The following is a 13,012-nucleotide window of genomic DNA, read 5'->3' as shown; positions in this document are numbered from 1 at the left end:
CTGGCGTTAAGTTTGAGAATAGGATATTGGATTTGGCCCTACGAATGAGTGACTGTGAGGCGGTCGTATTAAGTGATTAGTGATTGTGGTTTGTGACTGTTACAAAAACGATTAAGGGATGGATACATGTTATTAACAGTGACCCTTGATGAAACTCAAAGGAGATACCTCAACTTTGATGAACACAAAGTGGGCTCTGAGGGGATAGTAAGTACAATACTGCAAGTGTACAAACTCACCATGAATTTGCCATGATGTGATTGAGAGATACTTCAAATTTGATGAACGCATACTTCGTTCAGCAGGGATAGTAAGTACCATCTTGCGTGTTTACATACTCGGCATAAATTTGCCATGGGGTTAATGAAAACTGTATTATTTAGCTATTACTGGGTGATGGTCTTGATTAGAACGGTTACATTTAGAAATCACAGGGATACGAGTTGATGAAGGTAATATATAGCTGCACTTTGTTGATGGTGATGATTACCTCTGAGGTTATTGGAGGGTGAGATGTTTGCACCTAAATAGAAAATTTACTAAAAATAGTACCAATTTAAAAAATGAGGTTATAAAAATTGGATGTAAAATTCAAAGTATGAAATTTGTTAATTAATAAATGTTTTTTTAATTATTTTTATTTTGGTTGGTCTTAATAGTTTTTATATGTGCTTTTATTTTTTAGGGCCTTATGAAGCCTTGTTTATGGGACGAAATGCATTGGCTGGGTCTTTTTATGTTTGGAAAACTGGTGACCATAAAGAAATTTGAGAAAGGCGGATTTGTAATGATTGGATTTCCTAACCGTATTTTATAAAGACTATTGATACGGATCAATTGACTATAATTACCCCATGGTTTGCTTGGAAGAACAACAGAATTTCACCCTCCTTTTCTTTAGGTTACTTATGAATGTGTGGGTCAAGGGGTGGTTAGACTCTTAGGAATGGGCATAAAGATCAAAGATCAGTGGGGAAATTGATCTGTGCCCTGTTAAAGTACCATAACAGCCCATTGGTTGAAGGAAAGGATCAATGTTTATATCGCTCCTCGCCTGCAATGGGCTACACTAGAGAAAATAGGCTTGATAATTCTAGATGTGGGCAACACACTGCTGATAGTGGGAGGGGACTTCAAGTGACACTATGGCACAAAACCTAAACAGGATTAAGACACTGTCTGACAGAAACCTGCATCATGCCCCATTATCCCACTTTGGCAAGGCAATGGGACTGACAGATTGGTGGCAACTACAACAGCCCACAGCTAGAGCACATTCGTTTTTCTCAAGTGCTATGAGAACATTCTCTAGGCTGGACTATCTGTTTACTGCTGCGGGAGAAAACCCAGGTGTGCGAGAGGCAGACTATCTTGCAAGCAGATTTTCTGACCACCCACCATTGCTGGTCATCCTGCATAGAGGAGGGTGATGGAGAAGAGGGCAGTGGATACTCAGTGCCTCGTAACTCCGGGACACAGACACTGTAAACAAAGTTATATCTGGACTCAGAAATGTACTGTGAAGAAAATAGGGGCTTGGTGGACTCCCCTATCATGTGTGAGAGCCGTATAAGGCAGTCCTGCTGAACACAAGTACCAAGGCTGGCGACATGTACAAAATGGACTGCAGCAGTCAGGTTGGTCACCCTCGAGAGACTCGTCCTAGAGCTAGAGAGAAGAGTTGTTACACTGCTGGAGCTGAGCATTATTCAGCAGCTAAATGTTGTTATCGAAGAATATTGTTCTATGACTGAATATGTGGCTTGCAGCCACTACCTGATAACACAAAGAAAGCTGTATGATGTGGGAGATAAACTGGGTGCCTCCCTGCCTGGCTGAGCCACAGGGAGGAAGAAGCACGATGGGTGGGAGAACTTGTTACCCCGTCAGAGGAGACACTAATTGACAGCAAGGACATAGCCCAGGAATATTACTGTGCATTCTGTAAGACATGGCCACAGGCTGATGTCCAGAAATGGGAGTGATACCTGGGAGCACTGCTCCTCCTGATCCTTTTGCAGGAAAATGGTGAGATGCTAGATGGTGACCTACTGCTTTAGGATCTTGCGGAGGAAACACCAGAACCTCATGGGCTGCCAGTATATGTGTTCAAGAGAATGGATGGGCTGGTGGACCCACACTTAATGCAAATGCACAAGGTAGCCTACATGCAGATTCGGCTACCATCTGACCTTTGGCATGCATAAATCACAGTAATATACAATATAGGGAATGCCAGGAGATCCTGGATACTGGTTCGAAGTCCTGTGGGAACTCAGTGCCATACTTGTAGATGAAATACTGCACAATCCCCAATTCGTGCTGATGAGAGCCCTTGGAGAAATTGATCTCCTGTGGGAAAAAAATGATATTTTGTAAGCTGGTGCTAATAGTGGCAAATAGGGGCCTTGCACGAAACTTGGAGTCACCGACTAAACCAACTAGGAGTCAGAGGCTTGCTGGGATGGATACATGCAGGAGGAAGTCATATATGCTGCCAGGGGTTGTCTTACGAAATTCGACCAGGTCTGGTGTAAAACGAGAGAATACTATTGACTGGCACACACTGAATCACAACATCTACCACATCGAGATGTTGATGCAGAATTCTAACTCCAAATATGTTTGGCTCCTTGCTGGAGTGATGAGTTCGAGCGGGGGGAGACTGGAACAGAATCATGATCCTGGGGTGGAAACCAGTGACTCCCTTGGGGGGTGCCCGAGACTCGGGCTGGTCGTCTATTTAGTATATACATCATGTACGATACCGTGATGCTTCTGTCTGTGTCATTTTGCGTGCTCATGTTGAATGTTATATAGAGAAAATGTAAATAAATTTTTTTAAAACGCAATTGAAAAAAACATATGTACATCTGTGCAATCAAAAGGGCTCTGGAAACATCCTTTAAAGTTACAAGTGGAGTGGCTATTGCTGCATGCTAATAGTTTGTTGTTTTTGCAAATACAATCTGAAAGCAAAAACTTCCGAATTGACCAAAGCCAGTTTCTGGTAACTGAGAAAACGTCAATATCAACTATACCAACCACAACGCAAATATCCTCAGTTGCTTGAAGAGGGATATTGCATTATGTTATTATTTAATAAGTGATAAATATAGCTACCGCTCAACGCATTGCAGTATGAGAAAAAATGTTTCAAATTGGATATCGAGAGTGCCTGAAAGGTATTTGTAATAACAAATCATGTTTTTATTTACAATTCAAATATTGCTGAAAACATATTTTCGGAAATCTGTGTTAATCATAAACCTAGTTATTGTTATTTTTAACCATAATTGCTTGAAAAAGAGAGAACGAAATAAAAACACAACTATGATTTCCTTTTAACTATTTGAAAATACTTCTCAAAACAATGCATAAAGCAGAAATATTTAAAAAATGAAGACAAAGCAGCAAATTCTTCTGTGAAAATCATTAAAGAGGGGGCAAAAAAAAACACAAAAAAAACAATGAGGTTAAAAACTCTAAAGTTGACGGCAAGGGTAAACAAGCCGAGTGACAATACGCACAATATTTAAAAAATGGAGAGGTGAAATCATGGATATGTGTAATACACACATAGGCTTAGGAACTGTAGGGGAGACAGTAATGCGACTCCGCCCCCTACCAACCCCGCAATTCCCCTGGATTTGGAGTAGGGAGGGCACAAGGGACAATAATCTCCCTCCGCCGATTTTGAAGTGGAAATTGAAGACTAAACATTGGCAGACAGAATACCTCTCTCTCAAGCCATGCTTCACACGTTTATGTCTCCCTAAAGCAATGTGACCTGAGAAGCAAGCTCTGTGGTGGCTCCAAGACCTCTTTTTTTTTATTTCAGACAAGCATATCTGTCACTATGTTAGAGCTTCAGTGACTGTAGAAATATTCTAGACAGAAAAGCACAACTTTAAATCATGTGACTACACACATGTAGCATGGAGTCGGTTTGATTTAAGATGCGATACATGTACTTAGTGACCTCCATATACCTCACTGACTGAATTACAGTAATTTAAGAACTGAACACAAAGCACTGCCCTCTGGTTTTGAACGCAAAAGGTAAGGATGCAACCCTACAGTTTCTGCACTGCACAATATGTAATCCAACACTCAAATTCCAGCTTCCCCCACTTGACCATATTGTGTGATTATTGGCCCACAGTTTAAATGACTACGTATTATTTCCTTAACCATTCAGTTTGGGACTACACTAAAGTAAAACACCACACTACACAATGACACATTAATGCTTGGTATACTATCATCTTGCTTCACGCGTACTAATAATAGTGGCTGTATAAATAGAGAACATGACAGACTGGTACATTTTGAGTAACGTATGGCAAAGTCCTCAGGGCCTGGAGGTATTACTCAATGTGTGATGTGTAAAGCAAATATTACTTCAAATAACTGTCACTCAGTTCAGTGATCTCACATGCCCTTAATTGAGCAATATAAATTTTGAAAAGTATGTATTGTTTATTTTAAAGTCTTTATCAATTTTTTTCGTGACATCTCTTGCCCTTAATTACATATTTTGATAGCTCTGTTAATGTTTTGGCTCTTGGCGCCAAGCCAGGCAGCCGGGTTCGGCTCACTCCAAGAATGTTTGCCCCCCCCCCAAAAAAAATAAAGAAATCCAACTTTTCCCTTATGCCTGTGCTTACATATCTTGTAAATGTGCAGTATCGAAAAGCGGAAATAAAACTGGGAAGCAACGAACAGACATTTGTGCTGTTCTAAGTAAACAGACGCTTAGAAGTTAGAAATACAACTGGTTGTTGTAAAAAAAAAAAAAAAAGCCCTTTGAACTTTCCTTAACATTAAATCAAGATTGAATACAAACCCTACGAAATTGAATTTAGGATGAACTATAATAATATCACTTATGATTTCAAGAATATATTAACTGTGTGCATTAGATTTACAAGTAGTATATGGAAAAAATACAATCTGATAAATGGTCTTTATGTCAAAACTAGCAGGGCCGAGGTACAATGGGTCCAAATTGGCTAATACGCGTTATTTTCCACAAGTGGCCTAATCGCCGTTTAGATTTCCACTCCTAACGTCAATGGAGATGACTACTCCAGGGAAGTAAACTGTTGCCGATGTAATAAACCATAGCCCAAGCCCTGTAACTCGAGGCTTCGACCTCATCGCCCGGAGAGAGCACTTCTTCCCTCTGAAGCGCCCAAGGAGCGGCGGTTCTTCTCTCACCTTCCCCGCGGTGCAAGCCTGGACTCGCATTCTATTCATGCTCCGGGACACTCAGGATGAATTTACTTTTCGAAATGCTTTGAAAACTTTTTCGTTTACTTCACACGAAGAATGAGAGGTCATTCTTTTTACCCAGTCTGTTCATTGCCTGGACACTCTTTGAGTAGCCGTGTTTTATACAAGCCTTCCTATTCATTCATTCACTCATTCAGTTCAGTAATGTGAACGGCACTGCTCAAACCGATAACAAGGAGAAATTTTAATAACTGGTTGGGAAACTATTTTCCGTTGTCAGGGTCCTTAGGGGATGAAGAGGAATAATGTACTGTCACCTCTTTTTACTTCGCTTAAATGGGATCAACTTCACAGTGGCACAGCTTACGAGCTGACTTAAAATGTTAGGACATGCAATTATAAGTGACCTGGAGTGTGAGTGAAAGGACGTTGGCATTTTAAACGGCGTCAGGGGTATAAGAACATCGTACAGTGCAGCCCACACGTTTGTGTTCAATATACACTCTATCTTGAGAGGGGGCAGTTGTGCTGGACGAGATGGACATAAGATGGTTGTAAACTCCAGGCTGTGCATCCTCGGAGGCGACCTGTGTGCTTCCCAAATTTGAGTAAGTCCCAACTTCTCGTTAAAAAAAGTCCACAGTAGAGGAAATTTGGGGCACTGCGCCCAATCAACCATAGCCTACTCACCATAGCGCCTAATCAACAGGGAAAAATATAAGACCCGCTCCGTGCGCGGGGGAGGGGTGGTTGGCACGCTGCTTCCGCGCCTCGCGACTCTCCATTCGATTTCAAGTGACATCGGCAGCCTGAGCCTGCCGTGAGAGAGTTGTGGTAGTGTTTGTAAACATTCACTGGCACAGAGGGTGATGCAAGCACCGGTAACATCTACCCAGAGCAGCGGCTCTCTGCCTTGTGACTTGACCTCAGCCGCCCATCCGTCCATTAAAGGGTCCCTGTGCTCCAGCGGCAACGTGCATCCCTTTAAAAACAGCGACAGGCACTGGTGGTAGCCTATACAACCCGCCATGTCGACTGTGTGATGCAATAAAAACAATGGGCAGGTGTAGCAGACACACAGACACCGGGTGGGGGAGGGGCGGCCCAGGGTCTGACATTCAGACACAACACACACACTGCATCGGCCAGGCACTCCTGCACACTGTCAACGTATCACTTCCAGGAGAAACACACTTCTGCTTCACACTGTCACCTAAGCAGTGCGCCGTGCCATTATTTAGTGAACGTGCCTCTTCAAAAGCCTCATCCTTTGCCTCAGCTTTGTCATAAAATGATATGCGTTCACAGAACAGCAGCAGAACCAACATAGTCAAATTATAGTTTCTTCATTGTAGTTGACTCCGTACTTTTAAGATTATTTGCAATTTTCCTCACAAAGTCATCATGCTGCACTTAATATTTAATCATGTTTTATAGAGCATTTGGTCATTGTTAATTTAAAAATTACCCGTTTAGATATACTGCAGAAGGAGCCTACGAACTGTACAGAAATTGACAAAACTGAATAACCTGTGAGATACGAACGGGAAGGTGACAGAGACCTAAGTGTTCGAGGCGCCCTGTAGACAGTTGGTGAATAAATACCCCGACACAATGTGGTACAAGCGACATTCTACCATCTAGCACACGTTTAATTAAACAGGCGGCCTGGATTAGCCTGCTTCACTAGTATAATGTATCATTGTGCAGAACTGCTTCTTGAAGATGCTGAAACCGTAGTTGCTTGAAATATTCACAATAATCAGTATAAAACGGGCTCCGTGTCCAGGCACTCGGCTGAGCTTCAGAAGCGCCAGACTGCCCCGGCTGCCAGTTACAGTAAAACATTGCTATACTGCAGTGATGAGGCCGAAGACAGTCCTTCACAGTCCGTGTTATGGACAACCTAGGAAGCTGACAGGTGATATCTGCAATCCGGACCCCAGGAAGACGCTTAACCTATTTATGGCCCCATTAAGAGTCACTGACCGATCGATGCACGCATGAGATCCATTCAACTAATCAGGTTTTGGCTACTAGTGCTGACTGGTCCGGTTCGGAAATGATAGTCATGGGCGATAAACACACACAATGACCAACATCGTACGTTTTAGAGGTAGGGGACGTGCCATACCAAACACCATATTAAGAGACTACACGCACCATGTGTCCAGAGGAAGCCCAGCGGTTACTGGCATGGCCATAACTCCTGAGTTAAACCCGCAATTTACTGTCCCCGTGAACATACCAGGCATTATGTGCACCAGGACTGCCCGAAGACCCCTGCGCCCACCCTCTACACTCTCCTAGACGGTCTGCTGCTGACTGGGCGTGCGGGTGCTTTTCAGCAGGATTCCCTCGCACTGCTTGTCGGCAGGATTTGACGATCTTCCTCATTCCCCTGGCACACTTTGACATTCCAGCTGCCAGCCTTAGAGTTGACAGAACACCTGACTGCAGTGAAGCGGCGTTCCAGGCTCCAGCCGCACAGAGGGAGAGCTCAGGGGGTTGGGCAGTGAGCACACGAATCACGGCCATGCTATTGACCTGACCTGTGGGGTTAGGGTAGGTAACGCGTGCGTGGAAACTTGGGGCCGTACGTCGCTTCCAAGCAAGCTTTTAAAGACTGCTGGGGAAAGCTGTCTATTAGTAAAGGACTCTGGGAGACAAGGTTCTTTGACTCTGTCAATGCGGCTGTGTTGATAAACTTTCCATCAGCCCTGCTCGCCTTCTCCTTTCCAAGTAACACTTCAATAAATACACCCCTGAAAATAAATGGAATCTGGATAATTTCGTAGTTTCCGTTCTAAGGACCGTACCGATTTCGGTGGGAAGGTGGAAACTTCAGATTAAGTTTTTAATTGTCCTTTAAGAAAAGATACAGTTTCAAGCGCTTTGTTCCGAGGCGCAAATTAACAGTTGTAAACACTTGGAAACAGCACCATGGACAGCACCAGTTCCTATCAGATACTCTAGTTTCCACAGCGCCCGGTAGTGTGGCGCGCCGTACGCATGGACAACTCTACTACAGCAATGCAGAATCTATGCTTCCACTTGGCATGGATACAAACCAGTGCTTGAAATGGAAAAATAGAAGTGCAGGTACTCTGCAGCAGAGTACCTGCTTATTGCTGAGAAGTACCAGCACTCTCCAATTAAAAGTATTACGTTTTTCTTGTGAAGTGCAGGTACTGTCCTTCTCAAAATAAAAAAGTGTCAGTACTCAGTACCGGACAGTACCGGCCCATTTAAAGCACTGATACACACCTTCGAATTTTGTCAGCTGAGGAGCAAGGAAGTAATGCCTTCAATGTGTGCAGTGTAGATGCCCCGATTATCCCAGTCTCTGACATGTCTGGGCTATAATTTGGCTGCAATGGGCACCTCTCCACCCCGGAACCCGCGGTCGCTGCACCTGCTGCGTTAGTGACATATACGTATTGTGGTGGTGAGGGCGACGAACTGTGCGCCTTAGTAACGGACTAAGTGAAAAGCTTAACTTCTGTTCCCCAAGCATGCTAATTTACTTTAGATAAAGTACAGTTTTTCGCAAAACATCCGAAACTGAGGCATGCAGATAGTTTGCAACATCTTACAGGTAGCAAATGCAACAAAAATAATAACTGATTGGTAACGAATAACATTCAGGGGTATTTCAAAGACATGTTGGTGTCTATGAGCAAATAGTAACTGATTAGATTATGGAACTGATGGAAATATCCTGTGAATATGCGGATGTGATTTGGAAACTCGCTGACGGACAGGAGGTGTCTGCCCTAATCTCTATAGGGTCAAGTGAGCCGTGCAGAGCCCCAGGAGTCTCTCAACCGTGGATCTGCTCACATGAGGTGTCTAATGTCACTTAGTCGTACATTTGATGTGAGCCCTGGTGAATGGCTCTCCGCCTTGAATGTGCTCTCGGGAGTTGTCTTATCTCACGGGGGTCATATATGTAAAGAGAGCCCCGGAGACCCTAGTGAGGGGTTCCCATCCTCTGATCTGACCCAGAGAGGTATTTAACCCTATTTGGTCATGTAGGTGAGATGAGCCTTGCAGAACCCGGGTAAGGGGCTCCCAACCTTGGGTGTGCTCTCAAGAAGGATTTTACCCCAACTGGGCCATGTATGTGATGCAAGGCCTGTGGGCCCCAATGAGGGGCTTCACACCTTCGATCTGCTCTCAGGCGGTATATAAACCCAATGGGTCATACATGCGATGAGGGTCATTAAAGTTGATGCGCCCCAGCCAGTATCTGTCCACAAGGTGTCAAGCGCTTGTCACGCTGTCTGCTCTGAAGTTCCTGCCCCATGGACCCCGACCCCTTCTTACCGGTGGAACGCCGCACGATGTTCTCCAGGAAGGTGTTCTGCGGTGCCACCAGCCCACGCTTTCCGCCCGGCATTCTGTGCGCCCGGCGCGGCTCTGTGTGGACGGGCGGCTCGGGTTCCGAGGCTCGGTGTCTCTAGGAGGCGGTGCGTGGCTGCTGCCGGGGGTACGAGGCAGCTCATGGTAACGGCGCTCCCCCGGCGGCCGTGGCTGCTGCTGAGGCTGGCTCTGCTGGGACTCTGCGGGCAGCGGAGCCTCGCCGAACCTGCCGCACCCAGCGCGCCTGCGCGGCCAGGACGACACCCTGTTCCTCGCCCATCGCCTGGACTCCAACCCGCAACTAGGATGAGCGCAAGCCGAAGCGCCGGCTCCAACTCTTGCCCGATGAGGGCAGTGGGCGGAGATCCCGTAACATCCAGCCACCCAAATCCCGCAGCTGAAAGAAGCAGTTCCAACTGTCACCTGTGCGCCCCACCCAGACCGTCGATAGTGAAGCTTCGCGCAGACCACCTGCGCATCTGTCACCTGGCGGGGGCGGAGACCCCGTAAAGACAAATCAGCCCCAGCCCAGAAGCAACTAATTCCTCACCAGAGGAACAGTGAGTTGGACGCCCCCTGCAAGACAGCCGCCAGCACAGGGTATAACTCAGTTTTTATCGATACCATTAATAGGTGCTAAGATTCAAGCTTCCCTCATTTGGAAGGACCAGCTGTCATACTGAGCGAAAGGGGACTATCCTCACGGTGTGACATTCTCCAATATATTCCTTTCCTTATGCTTTCTTTTGACAAATCTCTGTTTGGTCGCCAGGGAAGCACCTGCTGTTACAGATTTGACTATTTGGCTCTGCCGTGGAGGTGGATTACTGTAGGTAGACATTTCCAGTCATGGAATTGTACGTTTTCCCTCCTGGGGTCTATTGCATGTACTATAGTTATGTTAGAATATCCGTGCACTCTGCACAGTAATTAACTCTCTCATATTGGTTCCAAGTGTTCATGCTGGTCACTCTTGCACACTGTGCAGTGATTAATTGCCTCATACAGATTTCGAAGTGTTCATGCTCGCCCCTCCGCATGTTCTTATTAATATTGTTGGCTCTGTGTAATGCAGAAGGTTATCCACTTGGTGTAGATCTGAAGTACATTCTTGCCCTACGGATTAGCCCAAGATTTGACAGCCGTAAGCATGGAGCTGGAAACAAAGGGAGGGCCGTAAACACATCTTCAGCATTTTGCGCCACAGAACAAAAGGTGTGTTTTATACTTACATATGACCTGACGTCCGACCGTGTGCTCAGATGTGGTCTGGGACCTGCGGCCCAACTGCGATTCCCCAGCCTTTTACACCTCTGCCAAAACCACCAAGCTACATGCACAGAACCAAAAGATTTTAAGATGGATGGTAAAAGACCCGTGCGAACATATGGAAGTATGTAATCTGGAACACTAGGCCTAGACCACTGATACTTAACCTGTTTCCATGGACCCCTTCAGGTCTCTGACAGCTGCTCAGAGGGTGTGTGACTGTTTGGAGTATTACGGGTGATTACTAAAGTACAAATACATAGAAAAGCAACATGGCCTAAAACGCTTTGTGTATGTTATGGAATTTGAAACTAGAAGTTGAAAATTAAGTTAGTATTCTTATTTTGATTCGTTAGAGCAGTGCAAGTACAGCAAACAGAATCTAGCCTGGATGGCTTGTGGCCTCAATTCAAGCAGCACGGTACGCTTTGGCATAAAGAGCAAACTGTAGGGAAGAGCAAAAAAGACAAAAGTGATATGCTGGAGTTGATCATATGCCTTGTAGAAGTAAAACTACATTATTAAAAGCTCCAATCCTGTTCTTTGAAATTAAAATATAGATTTTCACATTATTTTGGTTGTAAATTAAATAAAGAATTCCATAACTTGTGTATTTGTATGTTTCAGTATTTGTGTGTTTTATTGTGAGGTTCAAATTGTCCACATTTCTTAGGTGTGTGTGGGGGAGTGAGTCACCTGTTTCCACTAGTGATTCAGTGAGGACCACAGAAGTCAACAAGGGGGAGGGAGGAGGGCAACAAAGAAATACAAATAAATAATAATTTAAAAAAAGCTTACCTTCCTCGCCTCGTTGCTTCGCTGTCCTTACTACAGGTACAGGCTTCCAGCTTGCCCTGTGTCCAATCCTCACACTGCTTTCATGCTGCTGGAAGCATGAAAGCAGCATAAGGATTGGACAGAACGCCCAGTAAGGGTGTTCTGAGGCAGAATAAGAGCCTCTGTCTGCTGTCTCCAACCTGGCAGCACAGTTCCAGGTTGGAGAGATCACAGTGCGCAGGTGTGTTTGGCTGGCCCGAGTCGCCCAGCCAAACATACTTGCTCACTGAGGGGGAGTGCTGTGCATTCCAACTCCATCCCTGTCATCGCCCGTGGCCCGCCCCTTTTACAATAAAACCCTTATAAACAGCTGTATGTAATTGCGGGAGAAAGCCCCCAAATAAGCTTGCACAACCCATTACAAATTGCTTGTCCTCTTTTATGGACGCAATTGATTCCAAGGTCAGGTTCATCTAGGAAAGGATCGTTGCTGCAAGGTGCCTTTCTGTTCACTATTTAAGAAGTAACTTTTCCAAAAATGGTCTACAATCATGGGGTTAGAGCTCCTCTATTTATACTCAAAAGTGCCTTTGTTCAGGGGTAACTTCAAAAGAGCCATTTCAAGTGAAGATCAACACCCTTTCAACCCATCCTTGTCTCCAGACATCAGTAAGGGATAATCAGTCCATTTGTGCGAGGGCAGGACACAGCCTATTCACATGTAAGGTGTAAACCACCTTCCCTCTCCCCATCCCAGGAAGATTATCAGCATGCAGATGCCTCTTCTGTCTCACCCAGCCCCTCCTGTGTGATGGCTGTCTGGAAAGTATGCACCAAGTGGAGCTGTCACACTCCCCCAGACATGGTTTGGAGTCAGGCTGCAAGGCACTAAAGTTATGAGCAGAGAGAAATGCCCACTTTCTAAAAATGGCATTTTAAAAATAGAAATGAAAAATCCACCAACACCAGTAAGCATGATTTTTCACTACCATTCCAAACAAACCAAGCATGCCCATGCTACTCGTCACAGATCAGAAATTACCAACCAGACATATATAAGGGGATTACCAATGCAGACCCATGAGAGGGGCAGCACTCACAATAGTGAAAAGCAAAATAGCCTCCTTGTCACTACTAGGACAAGTAACACATACAAATATATGTCCTAGCTTTTACATACACAGCATCCTGCCCATAAGGCTATCTGGGGCCTACCTTAGAGGTGACTTAGGTACAGTAAAGAGGGAGTTTAGACCTTAGAAAGTAGTTTGACTTGCCAAGTCAATGTGGCAGTAAAATACACATGCAGGCACTGCAGTGGCAGGCCTGAGACAAGTTTGAAAGGCTACTTCTATGGGTGGCA

General features: G+C 44.9%; 1 protein-coding gene across 1 annotated transcript in view; it reads right to left on the bottom strand.

Moving 5' to 3' along the window:
- KCNH5 (potassium voltage-gated channel subfamily H member 5) overlaps window positions 1-9,807 on the bottom strand; it is a 703,848-nt gene extending 694,041 nt beyond the window's left edge. The window contains exon 1 of the mRNA XM_069207374.1: window positions 9,568-9,807. Coding sequence (XP_069063475.1) covers window positions 9,568-9,640 — 73 coding nt within the window. The 5' untranslated portion in view covers window positions 9,641-9,807. The remainder of the gene's footprint in view (window positions 1-9,567) is intronic.
- Between the last annotated feature and the right edge of the window lie 3,205 nt (window positions 9,808-13,012).

This window comes from Pleurodeles waltl, chromosome 9, assembly GCF_031143425.1.
Source record: "Pleurodeles waltl isolate 20211129_DDA chromosome 9, aPleWal1.hap1.20221129, whole genome shotgun sequence".
Classification (NCBI taxonomy): domain Eukaryota; kingdom Metazoa; phylum Chordata; class Amphibia; order Caudata; family Salamandridae; genus Pleurodeles; species Pleurodeles waltl.
This window is presented reverse-complemented; position numbering and strand designations above follow the sequence as displayed.